The sequence below is a fragment of the Eschrichtius robustus genome, chromosome 1 (genome assembly GCF_028021215.1).
Source record: "Eschrichtius robustus isolate mEscRob2 chromosome 1, mEscRob2.pri, whole genome shotgun sequence".
NCBI classification, from domain to species: Eukaryota; Metazoa; Chordata; class Mammalia; order Artiodactyla; family Eschrichtiidae; genus Eschrichtius; species Eschrichtius robustus.
This window is the reverse complement of record NC_090824.1, coordinates 180,793,174-180,812,600: the sequence shown is the minus strand read 5'-3', so window position 1 is coordinate 180,812,600 and position 19,427 is coordinate 180,793,174. Positions and strand designations below refer to the sequence as shown.

Genomic DNA, 19,427 nt, shown 5'->3' with positions numbered 1-19,427 from the left:
GATTACTGGACTGAATGTCAATATTATGACATAGTATGAGTGTGTTTCGTGTTTGGTAATTGCAGTCATTGTTGCTTTTGTTGTGGTCATCCATGTACAAAAAAAAAAAAAAAGGTATGGCTGATACCTACCCACTGTGTTTTGGCAAAAATTAGGGAAAATCATGGAAAACAGACTTTTATTTGGGGTCCAGAGTATTGACATGACTTAACAAATGCTAGCACATGTTATTTTGGTTTTAACCATCTCTTCAAATGCTTATATATTATCTATCTAACCAGATAATAATTTCCATGAAGGTATGGACTAGATCGTACAAAAAATCAAATAAAAAATGCTATTAGTTATTTTAAGAAAAAAAAAAATGTGAGTGTCCAACAGTCAAAAAAATCAGTGATGCAGAAAACACAATTTAAGTCATCTTAGTTCATACTGAGACTTTAACAAAATTAAATGATCAATTAAAGAATCTCAAAATAATTATATTGCTAAATAGTAACTTCTGTGGTGCGAAGAGAGATTTGTACTTTATACATAAAAATCAGTAAGAATAACCGGTCTAAATTCACATTAAACGCCCTACATTAGGTCTTTCAACAAATTAAAAGATTTCAACCCGTAATATGTAAGAACTTTTTTTGTTGCCTTATCTTTTTTTGGCTGTGTCGGGTCTTTGTTGCTGTGTGCGGGCTTTCTCTAGCTGTGGCAAGCGGGGGTTACTCTTTGTTGCGGTGCACGGGCTTCTCATTGCAGTGGCTTCTCTTGCTGCCGAGCACGGGCTCTAGGTGCACTGGCTTCAGTAGTTGTGGCATGCAGGCTTCAGTAGTTGTGGCTCGTGGCTCTAGAGTGCGGGCTCAGTAGCTGTGGCGCACGGCCTTAGTTGCTTCGCGGCATGTGGGATCTTCCAGGATCAGGGCTCGAACCTGTGTCCGTTGCACTGGCAGGCGGGTTCTTAACCACTGCGCCACCAGGGAAGCCTGCCTTATCTAACTTCTTAGCAGTGTCCCACATAGCTGGACATAATGCTATCCCCTGGCTTTCTTTCCCAGTTTGCCAGGCCTTTTGATCTGCTCCTACTGTTCCACAGAAGTTCTAATTGTTTTTTGGGGTTTTTTTTGGCCGCACCGGGTGGCTTGTGGGATATTAGTTCCCCGACCAGGGATTGAACCTGGGCCCACGGCAGTAGAAGTGCCGAGTTCTAACCACTGGACCACCAGGGAATTCCCCAAGTTCTAATTGTTAAATCCAACTGTCTCTCGACATCTTTACTTGGTAAGTCACTGGAATCTCAAATTCTTCATGTCCAAGACGGAAGTCTTGATTTCCCTCCCTAACCTGGTTCCCTTTTATTCCTTCTCATGCTTAGAAAACTGCCTCACCTCCACCCGCAGCTCACACCCTCCTTCTCCTTCACGCCCTACATCCCATCTGGGCTTCCCCTTGGCTAATCTTTGCACCTCATGTCCTCACAACGCCTTCCCCTGCAGTGGGGGCCACCCTGACCACCACGAGTCACTGTCTCCTAACTGATCGCTCTGCTTCCCACACAGAAACCAGCATAATACCTCAAAGCCCTAAATTAGATTACGTCTCTCCTTTGCATAAACCTCCCAATGGCCTCCCGCCTCACCTGAGAATGAAATCCCAACATCTCACCTGGACGAGGCCCTGACCGCTCTTCCCGCACCCACAGAGGTCTTCAAGTTGCTGCAACTCATCAAACCCTCCTTCTTTACGTACGAGTCTATCATGGCGTCCTGTATCCTGTTAGGTCTCTGAAGGCAGGATGCTTAACATGTACACACAGCATCTAACACTGTCCTGGACCCGAAAAATGTCTGCTGGATGAACAAGTCACTGCCTCAGCACCTTTATCTTAATGTTCCACCTCTGTTAATTTTTCTGTCTATACGTATTTAGAAGTGTCATTTTATTTTGGTTTCCCTGGTTAAAAAAAAAAAGACACATTTGAATGCATTCTCTCTTCAGGTAATTAATGCCAGACTCACTGCCTAAGCTCATGACATGGGGCATTTAGCTGCTGCTTCAACCACTTTTTTGTTACTAGGTCTTATACTGCCATTCCTCAAGCCTCTTCTTAATGTGTATACATAACAGACCTGCAGTGCATATGGAGGGTGAGCTTATCACTATTTCTTTTTTTAGAACACTTACTGAAACTGTTTTCTATGAGCCAAGACAACACATGAATAAAACGTTTAAATAGGAATTCCGTCTTTAAAATGTTTAAAGATGGCTAAGTCTCCTCTCAAGATCAGCCTAGTTAATACAAACATGAAATTGAATTAAATCTTTCAGTTATTTCTTCATTTAACTTCTCTATATTTAGTATCTTTTTATTTAATTCCTCTGCACAGAGATGTGTGAAATGAATTTGTACTTACTTTTACTTAAAAAACAATTCTTTCTGAAAATTTTATTATTAAAATAATAATTTGTCCTGGTTGAAACTTATCTACAAAAAATATTAGGCTAAAAATCCTTAGAGAGCAGCATTAGACTAGAGGTTCTTTTGTGGTTCTGATTCGGCTACAATTTTGGACAAGTCTTAACTTTTGTGAGCAGTTTTCTGTAAAAAAAAAAAAGGGAGGGAAAAAGAGGAAAGGGAAGGAGGGAAAAAGGAAAAGAAACTGGGCTGAATGATCTCTGAAGTCCCTTTCCACTCAAAATTTTCTTGGTTCTGTTAAGAAAGAATCTGCCTTTAATCTACAGAGGTCTGCAAAGCAGAATGGTAATAATAGCTGCCATTTTTGGGGGGCTTGCGTACGATGCACTACATGAAAAGCTTTACATCTCATTTAATAGAGGCATGAGTTTATGATTATTATTCTCCCAATTTATAGGTAAGAAAACAAATTTAAGCCGAAGAACTCCGTCACACAAGCTTTGTTTGCTTTTTAACAGACATGATCCTCAATTTCCAAAAAAAAAAAAAAAAGCTGAGTAGATGGGAAAGATCTATGAACACAGAAAATGCAAATCAAAATGACACTTCTTTAAACAGAACTTTTGGCAAAGTCTGCTGTTTGGGAAGCCTGTGCTACATGCCACTGCCTGCAGGACAAAGTAAACATGTTTATCCCAACCTGTCAGAATCAAGGTCTGTAATGTCTTCTCTTCCGAAGGCAGGATTTCAGAACCAGACTAAGGAATCACACGTGCATCCACTCTCTAAATTCAAGCGCAAACCTGAGGTACCTCAAAGAAAGAATAGATAAAGCCAACATAATAAAAGGATAATTCGAAAACTAATCTTTAGGCAGGCATAAATGACATCTGAATTAGGAGAATATTTCCTGCATGTTATCCTATATTTAATATTAACACCAGGATAATCAACTAGAATTAAATATACTACAGAAACAATGTACCAAAATCACATTTTTAAAAGGGAAGTGTGAGTTCAACTCAATCATACCCTCAGGAAAATTAAAGTAAAAATTTAATGAGTTTTACACCAAGAATTGTCCTTTTTATAAACTGTTTGCTAAATTTTGCTTGAGTCTTTTTATTATACATAGTCTGAACTTTTTCAATTGGTATCAAATACGTTTCCTTTTTTTGACTGGTGAAGTGTCATCTTGGCGAACCAGCTTCGGAGCTAAGATGAAATCAACTCACAACGATAAATCCCTCCATTATGAGTTAACAGAAGCCCATGAGCAGTTTAAAAAACAAAAATATTTTTGAAGCACTTATACCTCAAACAGTTGGCCTCAGAAATGGCATTTGATACACTTGATCTTTGTATTTTGTATTCTAAACGCTAATATCAAGTGACTGTAATAGAGAAACCACACAGCAAGCTAGAATTCGAAATAACCTAACGAGAAATGATATCTTTCATCACTACACGTAATCTGCCTTAACCTCACAGAAAGGGGAGATTTTGCCCCACTTCTCTCTGTTATCTTTCTATGGGAGCACATGCTCTCTGACGTTGAGAAACATACCTCCGACTAGTAAAATATTCTTTGATACCACATTAGATAGATACCCTAGGAAACTGTAACGTCTGTTTCCTTAAATTGCTCCGTGATGTAAAATACCACATAAAGAGCACTTAGCAGAGTGTCTTAGCATTTAGAAAGTGCTGAGTAAATCAGGTATCACTGATATATCATCAGTCAGGACACTGAAGAATAACTACTAAAACGGTGGCCTAAAAAAAGTGAATCTACCTCCCACCAAATTCCAATAATCGTTTAAAAGGCTGAATTATATCCGTGATAGTTTTAGGGATACATATTAAGGTACTATACTGAAATTCATGGTTGACAGTTTGAGAAGTCTGTGTTATTTTAACTATACCCAAACCAAAGCTCAACTGATAGAAAAATTACATGAAAATCCTCAAAGTAGGAAAAGTATTTTCTATAGTAATATAAGGTTCTATTTTTTCAATGGGAAAAGTAATGATAAAGAAAGAACCCATTTCTGTATAACAAATATAAACTTGCCCAGCTACCTGCCAGGTATAAAAAAAAAATAGCACAAGGAACAGAGATAAATATAAATAGACTGAGCCTAAAGAACAAGGTATTTCATAGAAAGTATTTTATCATCAGAACAGGATGGTTTCCTATGTTTAAGATCTATTTATTGTGTTATTTTTACAAGTAGCAAAGTCCCTCCATTTCCCCCAGTTTTATACATGAATATAAAAAGCCACTGACTTCCACGCTGCCCCCCTCCCCCTCCCCTGCTGACTGGGTTAATAGGAGGTTGTGGACTATGTACGGCCTCCAGAAGCAGCGGTGGTTTCCTGTGTGACTTGACCTTGAACTCTAGCATGCTAATCAGTCATCCTCTTGCTGATTCCTTTTCTGTCAAAGGAAACCAAGATGCATTAAAACAGCACATTCTAATTGGGATATTTGTTTAGCCAAGATCGCTTTTTCTGTCAGCAAGTATAATTTTCTAGAGACCCCTAGCAAAAGATGTGGTTGAAAATTATCATGGAAAAAAAACATGCCTTATGTAGTTCATTAAAGTAGTTTATCACTTTGGCTCCTGGGCACATTATCCTCAAGATATTTGAACATTTTCTTCTCTTTCTTCTTTACGTACAAATATTCCCACCCAGAAACACACACAAATACAAATACTCACCTTCCCCCTGGAGTACCCATCGGAGAGAGCTGATCTGCTCTCAGCCCTATAACAGTATACAGTTGACCATTGAACAACATGGGTTTGAACTTCACAGGCCACTTACATGTGGATTTTCTTCGGTAGTAAATACTATGGTACTGAGGACCCACCGTCGGTTGAATCCGTGGATGCAGAACCGTGGATACGAAGGGCTCATTATAAATTATATGTGGATTTTCCCCTGGTTGTTTAAGGGTCAACTATACATACTTCTTCAAGATTACAAGTATTATGAAAATTACTCAAGCATACACATATAAAAACAGTTTCTGTCATTTTAATCAATAAATTAACCTTTCAGCTTACTTGACATTATGTCATTATAAAATGACCTCACTCAGTAATCCTGGCCCATTAATTCCCAATCATCAAATAAAAGTCTACATGGTATATGACTAAAATGAAATGTTAAAGAGTCAACCTGAAAGCAGAGCTGGCCAGCCTACTAAGTACACAGAAACTTTACCAGTTTAAGAAAATCGATGAGTTTGTGAGCGTCCTCCCCGGTGGAGAGGTCCACAAAGTCCTTGGGCAGCCGGTAGCTCAGGTAGGGACTCGGCTGAACTGTGACCTCGCTGTTGGTGCAACGGAAGGCCGGAGCATCCTTTACGGAGGAAAAGAAAAAGGAAAGTCCTGTTTTAAGTCTATTCTTCAAACTGAAAAAGATGCTGGCGTAGCAATTCCAACTCCATGTCCTCTTCTGTACTACGTAGGGAAGAAAATCAGGTTCTGAAGTAACAGAAAGCACCAAGGTTTTTAAAATAACTCCCCATGTTCACAAGAAAATACGCATCTAAGGCGTGTGAAGACAGAGCCCCCGCGGGGGGCGAGGTGGCCCCTGAGTGCTGGGTGTGCAGCCAGCGTGGCCACGAAGGGCTGCGGGTCTCTCCCGGCCTGAGGCTGCCTCGCGTGGTCCCACACGGGCCAGCACGCTTTATAAACACTGTCACTTTCCACAGGTGCACTGCTGGAAATACCGCCTTAGAGAACAGAGTTAACAGTAAGGGCAAGCGAGTGCTCCGAACCCCTAACACTGCTGTGCCTTTCTCACGTCATTTTACATACTTATTTGTAGATTCCTCTCAGCACCTATGTAAAACTGCAAATTCAAGGATCATATTTAACAGGTCTTCACATTCTTTACTGTACATGCTTAGAGTCTTGCATAGAATATTCACAAGTTGCCTGGCGCTGAAAAGGATTTCAGAGTCAGAGGCCTTGTGTTTGGGCTTCATGGGTGGCAGAGACCTAGGTGAGGGATGGATGGTGTCCAGCAGGTGGAGACAGGCCGGGAACTTGGATGGAACAGGACCGTGGAGCCCTAGAAAGCAGGCCATACCTTATGACAGACAGACCAGCCATCTGACAAGTACTCATGAAACACCAACTGTCTGCTGGACCTTGTTCTAGGGGTGGGAGAAAAACTGGAAAACAAGATGGCAGACAGCCACCAAGCAAGCAAATAACAAATTAACAAGCTTGTTCCAGAGACTAAAAAGTGTTATAAAAACAAAAGAGCAGGGCACTATGGTAAGAGGAGAACCATGTAGGCTCCTCTTCAGAGGGGGGGCCAGGTGGGACCTTGCTAAGGAGGGGACGTCTGGACTGAGAACTGAGAAGCAGGATGAAAGCAGCCTCGTGAGGCCTGGGAGTGAACACGGCTTTGGGGGCAGTGGAAACGACCAGTGCTAAGACCTGAAGGCCGGGCAGGGCTCTGTGGCTTCGAGGAACGAAAGGAAGGCAGGTCTCTGTGCGGCGGAGGACAGACAGGAAGTGATCCTGGGGAAAGGCAGGGGCCGGCTCCTGTTGCCCTTCTGGCATCCCCAACCTCCGATATGAGGCTGTTTACATTAAGAAGAAAGAAAGGGAGGGAGGGAGGGAAGGAAGAATGAATGAATTCGGATCATACAGTGAATCTTGTGCAAACTGTTTCTATCCAATAACTCTGTCCCTCATATTTAAAAATAACCTTGTGCCAAATCTTCTTCCTTGACGCTCAGATTTAATGGCCCACAACTCTTAAGATGCCAGCAGGAATAAGATCCCTTCATTCACTAATACGATCAACCTTAGCTGTGCCTGGCACTGTGCACAGCCCCACAGACACATGGAGAACAGGGATCCCATGAATGGGCTCGGAAACCTACAGCCCGAGGCAGGAGGCAGGCAAGTCCGCAGGCAAGGCCCACACAGCAGGGCAAGCGCCTTGATGTGGAAAACAGGGACCACAGTCAGATCTAGAAAAACAGGGCCCAGGACGGCCCGGGACAGAGTAAGGATGAAAAGGACTATTTCAGAGACAGACAGAAGGAAAGATGTTCACACGGAGGGCAAGGCAGCAGCCGGAGAAGCAGGAAGAAAGCCGGGAGGCAAGCAGGCGTCACGGAAACCAGGGGAAAGGGTGTGACAGGAACAAGAGGTGACAGCTCAGATGCGGCCCAGCGTTAAGGAAGAGCGGGGCCGTGCACTGCTCGCTGGAATTCCTGACACATTGGTGGAGCTCTCACCACAGGCAGTTTCTTTGGAACCGGGGGCGGGGGGTGGAGGGGTGGATGAGCCGAGGAGGCCCGGGCGGCAAGGGGCGTGGGGAGCGGTGGCCACAGGACAAGCGAGTGGCCCGACAGCAGGAGAGGCACTTGCAGGACCCCACTTCCAAAATAATGTGTGCACGCGCATGTGTATACACACAAAAATTGCCCAGAAAACCTTAACAGAGCCGGTAAGAATGGCCATTTCTAGGTAGTAGGATTTCAAGTCTCACCTCTTTCTAATTCTGTGTGATTTTAAACAACCGTGTGAAATAAAACTACTTTGTAAAAGACAGAAAACACTCAGGAGAGAGAACGAAATGAAGAGCTCCATGGACAGAACTGTAGACGCAGAGCACTCTCATTGACTTTAGAAAGCCTCGTGTGTATGTGTGCAGGCAGGTTCCACACCAGAATATTAACAGTGGTTCTCGAGGAGGTGGGATTATGGGTGACTTCAGAATTTCCTTTAAAAATGAGCAGGCATTACAGGGCTGAGGGAGGTCTTGCTTTCTAAGACAGGAGGCGTCAGAACACGGTTACCTGCTTACAGAGAAAGGAAGAGACTGGAAAAAGGAAAGAAGACAGACGGTAGCCCCAGGAACCTGGAGAGACGCAGGGGCAGAGATGTGACTCGGGAGGAAGGATGCAGGTTAAGTCTGTAGGTTTGACGACAGTTAAACGGAGTGAGTTCTCAGCGATGGATTCTCTTTTCCTAAGAGGGAAGACACAAAAGCAGCTGCTGAGGACAGGAGTGATGGACGGAAGCTCTGAGGAGCGTGCAGTGGGTGGAACGGCCACTGGGGACAGCAGGAGGGGACGCTGGCGAGGGCGACAGAGCCTGCGGTGAGACCCACGGGAAGCCAGGGGTGGTGACCGGGACGAGCCCCCTCCCCACCCCGTCTGCGCATCTGGGCTACATCCCTCTAACCATGTGCGGCAGCCCGGGGCCGGGACCAGAATAAACAGATGCGTGACCTGACCCACGGTCCGGATTCTCAGATGGGCAGGACAGAGGAGCCAAGAAAAAGAAAAATAACCAGAAAAGAAACTATCAGATGATCATCTTCACTTTAGACAAAGGGAAGTGAAGAAATCAAAGCGCACACCCTTTTTCTAATACAACTATTTTGTGAAAGACAGAAAACATTCACGAGAGAGTACGAAACAAAGAACTCAGCAAAGCATCTATGAGTAAATCTGTGTCAGCGCCTGGAGAACCAGCGAGCAGTTCCTCAGTGGACTGACAGGTTTCCTGGGGATCTTTCTGATCATCTTACCTGCTCCAGGGCTTCTTCACTAAAATCACCCTTTAAGTTTCTTCCAGATAACAGTTCGTCCCAAGTAAACAGCAGCGCGTCTGTGACTTCACCAAATGGATTAAAATCAATCAGCCACACCTTCCCCTGCAGTACAGAAAGAAAGATCAATAAGCATAAAATAAAACAAAGTCTGTAATCTGCCTTATCAGAAAGATCATCTTATTCTACCCAAAAGGTCATCGTAAAAATCATATCACTTCTTTCAAAAGACAGTTTCCTCCAGGCCCCATCTGAGAAGGGGCCGCCTGTCTAAGTGGTGCAGGCACAGTGCCAAAGGGAAGGCCGCCAGTACAGGCGGAGGAGAGACCCTGAAAGGAAAGCCCGACGAAGACATATATGTCGACTTCCGCCTCCAATCACATGAGAATTTTATGTCAAAAACCCAAGCAGGGAAAGGAAAATCTCACAAAATGGTTCCACCGAAGTAGCATGACTGGAATGTTCTCAAGGGTGACTTCAATGATCTTTCATGAAGAGGCCAGCAGTTCTCAGCACCATCCCTGAGCCCTGAGAGGCTTCTGCAAAGGCTTGTTTTTTATAAACACACGAAAGACATAAGAAAATGCTCAGCTGTCTTTCATTTCAGTGTAATAACTGTTTTCTCTGCATGATAGAGCTTGAAGGCACATGAAAGGGAGATGAAAAAAAGAAATCAACCTTTAAAAGAAACAGCCATCTTCTCCTACTCTGACAGTAGCGATGGCCAAAGTGATAGGTTCCAGCCTCAGGGAAAGGACACCTCTGACCCAGTCAGACAGAGTCTGCACCTTGGTATAAAGTGGCAGAGCACTGACGTGAAGGAGCTGGAGAATCTGTGAAATCCTGCCAGGAGATTAAAGCCAACACATTTGATCACGGAGACGTTATGTGACATTTTACTAGATAAATGTTTCGTTGAAAATTTTATCTTTGCTCCTTTTGATTTTTCTCACTGAGACATTTATTTAATTGTACCGTTTTGTTGTTGGTAGTTTTTTCTGTAAACATGTAGCAATCGTGTCTTGATCAGCCATGCATGTGTAAAATTAAAAAGGAACTGGACTGCTAAGCCAGCATTACTAATATCTAGCACTGTCTCTCATCTGTGTTAAAGGAAAAGTTTAAGAAAGATGAAACATCTTCCTAGGACTGGCTGCAAACTAGAAACCTCTAATAAGAGGCAAAGAACTACTACAGGAACTTTCTACCATATACCATTGACTAAGTTTCCTGGTTTCTACAATCCCCAGGAGAAATCCTGCAAATCCTTCTTGCCACTTGACTTGTATCCTCACTTCAATTTGGTGCCCACTCGTACCTTCTCTGACTACGTGAAATAATGTCAGCCATCAATCAACTCCTTGGTATGCTTTCAGCTTTGCTTTTTCAGCGATTACTCAGATGTCTCTGATATACTGTATGTTATTTTAACAAAATGAGTACTTTCTAAAATTCAAACCCTTTCGACTTGAGATTTTATAACCAGTAAAACTATCTCCTAATTAAAAGAAAGAAAAAAAAAACTTTCACACCTGTTAGCATCAGAATATTTAGCTCTGTAAACTAAAAATATGCCACATTGTAAAAAACAAATAAAATCACCACTGTGAGGACTGATAGCTGGCAGAATTTGTTCTGTAGTTCAGAAGCCATCCTCTAGTTTAAAGAAAAATAAGCCAGCTGTAATCAGGCATAAACTATCAAGATGAGGATTTCAAACCTATAACATGTTTTTCATGTCACACCTCAGGAACAAGACATCCTGAGAAATTCTGCTTTTAGGCAACCCATCAGACAAGCGTGGTCACACTGACCTTCCTAATATCAACCAACTGTCCACCGCCCCCATCCACCCAACTAAATCTCTATGCACCAAACACTGTGCCAGGCATGAGGGCATAAATCAGTAACACAGAGTCTATTCCTTGAAAGAGTTCAGTCCAGACCAGGACATGCACACATGTGCACACACCAGTATACGGATTGTTCACCATAGCACAGTGTGTAAAAGACTAGAAACAAGCTAAGCATTCATCCATAGGGAAGTGACTCATCAAACTAGATAGTAGATCCACATAATGAAATACTATGCCTTGTAAGAAAATGGAAAGCTCTCCAAGATACACTGTTTTTAAAAAGTATAAAAAGCAAGGTGCAAGTGTATATCATATGCTAACTCTTGCGTAAGAAAGATGGAAAAAAATAAGTATCTTGCTTGTTTTTGCATCAAGAAATACTGGAAGGATACATAAGAAACTAACACCAAAGGAGTGCAGAGGAGCAAGGTTAAGAATCAGACCTTCTATGTATATTTTCACACTAATGACATTAACAAGCTTAATCTAACAAATATCTAAAGAATACTTAGCACATTAGAAATTGTACTTTCTTTCTCAATCACTCGTAAGACAGAAATAAAAAAGTAACGAGACTGCAGATCCATTCTCAACAATATCAAAGATACAAGATGATATTCATCCCCAAAAGCAATGAAATTAATAACAAGACAATAACCATAGCAAAAAAAATACACAGGGGGACCTGAATCATTTTTCAAGTACCTAAAGTAGTTATTCTAAATTCTAGTCGTGCATTATCATCACGTAAGAAGCTTCTTAAAATACACATTCCAAGGCCTTGTCCCAGACCTACTGGATGGGGGCGCTGTAGCTCTGACGTACCGGGCAGGTAGAAGCTCTCAGCGCTGAGTCCACCTGCCCAGTCGCTGTCAGAACGTGGACACATCAGAGTGTCACCAAGCCTAGACACACTCTGATTATTCCTCAGATCAGACACCAACATAAAAGAAGAGTTAGGGCTTCCCTGGTGGCGCTGTGGTTAAAAATCCGCCTGTCAATGCAGGGGACACGAGTTCGATCCCTGGTCCGGGAAGATCCCATGTGCAGTACCGCAGAACAACTAAGCCCGTGCGCCACAACTACTGAGCCTGCACTCTAGAGCCTGCGAGCCACAACTACTGAGCCTGCGTGCCACAACTACTGAAGCCCACGCGCCTAGAGCCTGTGCTCCGCAACAAGAGAAGCCACCGCCATGAGAAGCCCGCGCACTGCAACGAAGAGTAGCCCCTGCTCACCGCGACTAGAGAAAGCTCCCGTGCAGCAACGAAGACCCAACACAGCCAAAAATAATAAATAAATAAAAATTAAAAAAAAAAGAAGAGTTAGCTTTCTCACAAGAGTAGCCATAAAATTATATATTCAAGACAATGTCTAAGAAACGGTGATACAAGTGCCACTGAATGAATGCAAATGAGTTTTACATCATGGCTGACATCTCTTCTCAGAAACCGTCAGGATGTTTACACTGGCGTGTTTTCCACTTTAAAAGCACGCAAACTGCTTTCAGTTCTGTCAGATCACAGTCATAATTACTGACGTCCATGTCCAACTTCACTTAAGACATTTATATAGCTGTTTCACCAAGTCACACATGTGCACGGACCTGCCAGCCCTACTGAACCACAGCAGACCTGGACATGTGCCAGGGAAATACTGAGACACCCTGGCAAACCCCAAATTTTCAAATGCCATTAAATATAACTGCATTAGAACAAAATTGCTTCAGACTGAATATCTGAACAATGGGAACAAATAACACACAACTCACAGGGTGGTATGGACTAAGGGAGATGCTGAATTAAATGAGAATAAAGCTCTTCTGAGCCGCACATTCAGGGCAATGGGCTAGGTTCCCTCCCTCCCTCACTGATTCCATCCTGCTCGCTACCAGGCCAATCCTGGAACGCTTAAGTCTCGAAGATAAGCTCCTTAACGGTCGAGAGATCATCTGGTTGGAAGCTGCTTGTTAGAAGCCCAGCATCTAACACAGGACAGGCTCTCGATAAACAGTGGTGCGTGACTGACTGGATGTGGCCGGAGTCCGGCTTTAGAACAGAGCCACGGGCGCCCACCAGCTCAGGTTCCTACCCATTCTACTGTGCCAGCTCCCCGTCGTTTCTCTAAGATTTGTTTCCACTAAGCTGAAACTCTGCCAGGTGACATCCCTCCTTTGTACCACATCTCAGTTCATGGCTCCTCTTCCTAACTCTTAACAGATGCCATCACCCGTGAAGACAGACACGTGGGAGAGACCTTCAAGATGGCGGAAGAGTAAGACGCGGAGATCACCTTCCTCCCCACAAATACATCAGAAATACATCTACATGTGGAACAACTCCTGCAGAACACCTACTGAACAATGGCAAAAGACCTCAGACCTCCCAAAAGGCAAGAAACTGCCCAAGTACCTGGGTAGGGCAAAAGAAAAAAGAAAAAACAGAGACAAAAGAATAGGGACGGAAAAAAAAAAAAAGAAAAAAAAGAAAAGAATAGGGACGGGACCTGCACCAGTGGGAGGGAGCTGTGAAGGAGGAAAGGTTTCCACACACTAGGAAGCCCCTTCGCGGGCGGAGACTGCAGGTGGCGGCGGGGGGAAGCTTCGGAGCCACGGAGGAGAGCGCAGCCACAGGGGTGCGGAGGGCAAAGCAGAGAGATTCCCGCACAGAGGATCGGTGCCGAGCAGCACTCACCAGCCCGAGAGGCTTGTCTGCTCACCCGCCGGGGCGGGCGGGGCTGGGAGCTGAGGCTCGGGCTTCAGTCAGATCGCAGGGAGAGGACTGGGGTTGGCGGCGTGAACACAGCCTGAAGGGGCTAGTGCGCCACAGCTAGCCGGGAGGGAGTCCGGAAAAAGGTATGGACCTGCCGAAGAGGCAAGAGACTTTTTCTTGACTCTTTGTTTCATGGTGCGCGAGGAGAGGGGATTAAGAGCGCCGCCTAAATGAGCTCCAGAGGCGGGCGCGAGCCGCGGCGATCAGCGCGGACCCCAGAGACGGGTGGGAGACGCTAAGGCTGCTGCTGCCGCCACCAAGAAGCCTGTGTGCAAGAACAGGTCACTATCCACACCGCCCCTTCCGGGAGCCTGTGCAGCCTGCCACTGCCAGGGTCCCGTGACCCAGGGACAACTTCCCTGGGAGAACACACGGCGTGCCTCAGGCTGTTGCAACGTCACGCCGGCCTCTGCCGCTGCAGGCTCGCCCCGCATCCGTACCCCTCCCTCCCCCTGGCCTGAGTGAGCCAGAGTCCCTCAATCAGCTGCTCCTTTAACCCCATCCTGTCTGAGCCAAGAACAGAAGCCCTCAGGCGACCTACACGCAGAGGCAGGGCCAGATCCAAAGCTGAACCCCGGGAGCTGCGCAAACGAAGAGAAAGGGAAATTTTTCCGAGCAGCCTCAGAAGCAGCGGATTAAATCCCCACAATCAACTTGATGTACCTGCATCTGTGGAATACCTGAATAGACAACGAACCATCCCAAATTGAGGAGGTGGACTTTGGGACCAACGATATATATGTATTTTTTCCCTTTTTCTCTTTTTGTGACTGTGTATGTGTGTGCTTCTGTGTGTGATTTTGTCTGTATAGCTCTGCTTTTACCATTTGTCCAAGGGTTCTGTCTGTCCATTTTTTTTTTTTTTACTTTAAAAAATTTTTCTCTTAATAATTATTTCCTATTTTAATTATTTTATTTTATTTTACTTTATTTTATCTTCTTCTTTCTTTCTTTCCTTTTTTCCTCCCTTTTATTCTGATCTGTGTGGAGGACAGGCTCTTGGTGCTCCAGCCAGGCGTCAGGGCTATGCCACTGAGGTGGGAGAGTCAAGTTCAGGACACCGGTCCACAAGAGACCTCCCAGCTCCACGTAATATCAAACGGCGAAAATCTCCCAGAGATCTCCATCTCAATGCCAAGACCCAGCTCCACTCAACGGCCAGCAAGCTACAGTGCTGGACACCCTATGCCAAACAACTAGCAAGACAGGAACACAACCCCATCCATTAACATAGAGACTGCCTAAAATCATAATAAGGCCACAGACACCCCAAAACACACCACCAGACGTGGACCTGCCCAACAGAAAGACAAGATCCAGCCTCATCCACCAGAACACAGGCACTAGTCCCCTCCACCAGGAAGCTTACACAACCCACTGAGCCAACCTTAGCCACTGGGGACAGACACCAAAAACAACGGGAACTACGAACCTGCAGCCTGCAAAAAGGAGACCCCAAACACAGTAAGTTAAGCAAAATGAGAAGACAGAGAAATACATAGCAGATGAAGGAGCAAGGTAAAAACCCACCAGACCAAACAAATAAAGAGGAAATAGGCAGTCTACCTGAAAAAGAATTCAGAGTAATGACAGTAAAGATGATCCAAAATCCTGGAAATAGAATGGAGAAAATACAAGAAACATTTAACAAGGACCTAGAAGAACTAAAGAGCAAACAGTGATGAACAACACAATAAATGAAATTAAAAATTCTCTAGAAGGGATCAATAGCAGAATAACTGAGGCAGAAGAACGGATAAGTGACCTGGAAGATAAAATAGTGGAAATAACTACTGCAGAGCAGGATAAAGAAAAAAGAATGAAAAGAATTGAGGACAGTCTCAGAGACCTCTGGGACAACATTAAACGCACCAACATTCGAATTATAGGGGTCCCAGAAGAAGAAGAGAAAAAGAAGGACTGAGAAAATATTTGAAGAGATTATAGTTGAAAACTTCCCTAATATGGGAAAGGAAATAGTTAATCAAGGCCAGGAAGCACAGAGAGTCCCATACAAGATAAATACAAGGAGAAACACACGAAAACACATATTAATCAAACTATCAAAAATTAAATACAAGGAAAAAATATTAAAAGCAGCAAGGGAAAAGCAACAAATAACACATAAGGAAATCCCCATAAGGTTAACAGCTGATCTTTCAGCAGAAACTCTGCAAGCCAGAAGGGAGTGGCAGGACATATTTCAAGTGATGAAAGGGAAAAACCTATAACCAAGATTACTCTACCCAGCAAGGATCTCATTCAGATTTGACAGAGAAATTAAAACCTTTACAGACAAGCAAAAGCTAAGAGAATTCAGCACCACCAAACCAGCTTTACAACAAATGCTAAAGGAACTTCTCTAGGCAGGAAACACAAGAGAAGGAAAAGACCTACAAAAATAAACCCAAAACAATTAAGAAAATGGTAATAGGAAGATACATATCGATAATTACCTTAAATGTAAATGGATTAAATGCTCCAACCAAAAGACATAGACTGGCTGAATGGATACAAAAACAAGACCCGTATATATGCTGTCTACAAGAGACCCACTTTAGACCTAGGGACACATACCGACTGAAAGTGAGGGGATGGGAAAAGATATTCCATGCAAATGGAAATCAAAAGAAAGCTGGAGTAGCAATTCTCATATCAGACAAAATAGACTTTAAAACAAAGACTATTACAAGAGACAAAGGAGGACACTACATAATGATCAAGGGATCAATCCAAAAAGAAGATATAACAACTGTAAATATTTATGCACCCAACATAGGAGCACCTCAATACATAAGGCAAATACTAACAGCCATAAAAGGGGAAATCGACAGTAACACAATCAGTGTAGGGGACTTTAACACCCCACTTTCACCAATGGACAGATCATCAAAAATGAAAATAAATAAGGAAACACAAACTTTAAATGATACATTAAACAAGATGGACTTAATTGATATTTATAGGACATTCTATCCAAAAACAACAGAATACACATTCTTCTCAAGTGCTCATGGAACATTCTCCAGGATAGATCATATCTTGGGTTACAAATCAAGCCTTGGTAAATTTAAGAAAATTGAAATCGTATCAAATATCTTTTCTGAGCACAACGCTATGAGACTAGATATCAATTACAGGAAAAAATCTGTAAGAAATACAAACACATGGAGGCTAAACAACACACTACTTAATAACCAAGAGCTCACTGAAGAAATCAAAGAGGAAATCAAAAAATACCTAGAAACAAATGACAATGAAAACACGACAACCCAAAACCTATGGGATGCAGCAAAAGCAGTTCTAAGAGGGAAGTTTATAGCAATAAATCCTACCTTAAGAAACAAGAAACATCTCAAATAAACAACCTAACCTTACACCTAAAGCAATTAGAGAAAGAAGAACAAAAAAACCCCAAAGTAAGCAGAAGGAAAGAAATCATAAAGATCAGATCAGAAATAAATGAAAAAGAAATGAAGGAAACGATAGCAAAGATCAATAAAATTAAAAGCTGGTTTTTTGAGAAGATAAACAAAATTGATAAACCATTAGCCAGACTTATCAAGAAAAAAAAGGGAGAAGACTCAAATCAATAGAATTAGAAATGAAAAAGGAGAAGTAACAACTGACACTGAAGAAATACAAAAGATCATGAGAGATTACTACAAGCAACTGTATGCCAATAAAATGGACAACCTGGAAGAAATGGACAAATTCTTAGAAATGCACAAACTTCCAGGACTGAACCAGGAAGAAATAGAAAATATGAACAGACCAATCACAAGCACTGAAATTGAAACTGTGATTAAAAATCTTCCAACAGGGCTTCCCTGGTGGCGCAGTGGTTGAAAATCCGCCTGCCGATGCAGGGGACACGGGTTCGAGCCCTGGTCTGGGAAGATCCCACATGCCACGGAGCAACTGGGCCCGTGAGCCACAACTCCTGAGCCTGCGCGTCTGGAGCCTGTGCTCTGCAACAAGAGAGGCCGCGATAATGAGAGGCCCGCGCACCGTGATGAAGAGTGGCCCCCACTTGCCACAGCTAGAGAAAGCCCTCGCACAGAAACGAAGACCCAACACAGCCAAAAATAAATAAATAAATAAATAAATAAATAAAAATTAAAAAAAAAAAAAGAAGTACATTGAGAACATTAAATGTTAAGAAGAAAAAAAAAAAAATCTTCCAACAAACAAGAGCCCAGGACTGGATGGCTTCATTGGCGAATTCTATCAAACATTTAGAAAAGAGCTAACACCTATCCTTCTCAAACTCTTCCAAAATATTGCAGAGGAAGGAACACTCCCAAACTCATTCTATGAGGCCACCATGACTCTGATACCAAATCCAGACAAAGATGTCACAAAGAAAGAAAACTATAGGCCAATATCACTGAGGAACACAGATGCAAAAATCCTCAACAAAATACTAGCAAACAGCATCCAACAGCACATTAAAAGGATCATACACTATGATCAAGTGGGGTTTATCCCAGGAATGCAAGGATTCTTTAATATATGCAAATCAATCAACGTGATACACCATATTAACAAATTGAAGGAGAAAAAACATATGATCATCTCAATAGATGCAGAGAAAGCTTTTGACAAAATTCAACACCCATTTATGATAAAAACCCTCCAGAAAGTCGGGATAGAGGGAACTTTCCTCAACATAATAAAGGCCATATATGACAAACCCACAGCCAACATCATTCTCAATGGTGAAAAACTGAAACCATTTCCACTAAGATCAGGAACAAGACAAGGTTGCCCACTCTCACCACTATTATTCAACACAGTTTTGGAAGTTTTAGCCACAGCAATCAGAGAAGAAAAAGAAATAAAAGGAATCCAAACCGGAAAAGAAGAAGTAAAGCTGTCACTGTTTGCAGATGACATGATACTATACATAGAAAATCCTAAAGATGCTACCAGAAAACTACTAGAGCTAATCAATGAATTTGGTAAAGTAGCAGGATACAAAATGAATGCACAGAAATCTCTTGCATTCCTATACACTAATGATGAAAAATCTGAAAGTGAAATTAAGAAAATACTCCCATTTACCATTGCAACAAAAAGAAAAAAATATCTAGGAGTAAAGCTACCTAAGGAGACAAAAGACCTGTAGGCAGAAAATTATAAGACACTGATGAAAGAAATTAAAGATGATACAAATAGATGGAGAGATATACCATGTTCTTGGATTGGAAGAATCAACATTGTGAAAATGATTCTACTACCCAAAGCAATCTACAGATTCAATGCAATCCCTACCAAACTGCCACTGCATTTTTCACAGAACTAGAGCAAAAAATTTCACAATTTGTATGGAAACACAAAAGACCCCGAATAGCCAAAGCAATCTTGAGAAAGAAAAACGGACCTGGAGGAATCAGGCTCCCTGACTTCAGACTATATTACAAAGCTACAGTAATCAAGACAGTATGGTACTGGCACAAAAACAGAGCTATAGGTCAATGGAACAGTGTAGAAAGCCCAGAGATAAACCCATGCACATATGGTCACCTTATCTTTGATAAAGGAGGCAAGAATATACAGTGGAGAAAAGACAGCCTCTTCAATAAGTGGTGCTGGGAAAACTGGAAGCTACATGTAAAAGAATTAAATTAGAACACTCCCTAACACAATACACAAAAATAAACTCAAAATGGATTAAAGACCTAAATGTAAGGCCAGATACCATCAAACTCTTAGAGGAAAACATAGGCAGAACACTCTATGACATAAATCACAGCAAGATCCTTTTTGACCCACCTCCTAGAGAAATGGAAA

General features: G+C 42.6%; 1 protein-coding gene and 1 non-coding gene across 2 annotated transcripts in view; both read right to left on the bottom strand.

Moving 5' to 3' along the window:
* Positions 1-1,147: 1,147 nt before the first annotated feature.
* Positions 1,148-1,220, bottom strand: TRNAR-UCU (transfer RNA arginine (anticodon UCU)). Its single transcript has one exon. It is a non-coding gene; the product is annotated as a tRNA-Arg (tRNA).
* A 3,376-nt stretch (positions 1,221-4,596) lies between these two features.
* The window catches only part of CDC123 (cell division cycle 123), a 57,065-nt gene continuing 42,234 nt past the window's right edge, over positions 4,597-19,427 (bottom strand). The window contains exons 11-13 of the mRNA XM_068560269.1: positions 8,984-9,109; positions 5,642-5,779; positions 4,597-4,847 (exon numbers count right to left, since the gene is read on the bottom strand). Of these exons, the coding sequence (XP_068416370.1) occupies positions 4,821-4,847; positions 5,642-5,779; positions 8,984-9,109 (291 nt within the window). The 3' untranslated portion in view covers positions 4,597-4,820. The remainder of the gene's footprint in view (positions 4,848-5,641; positions 5,780-8,983; positions 9,110-19,427) is intronic.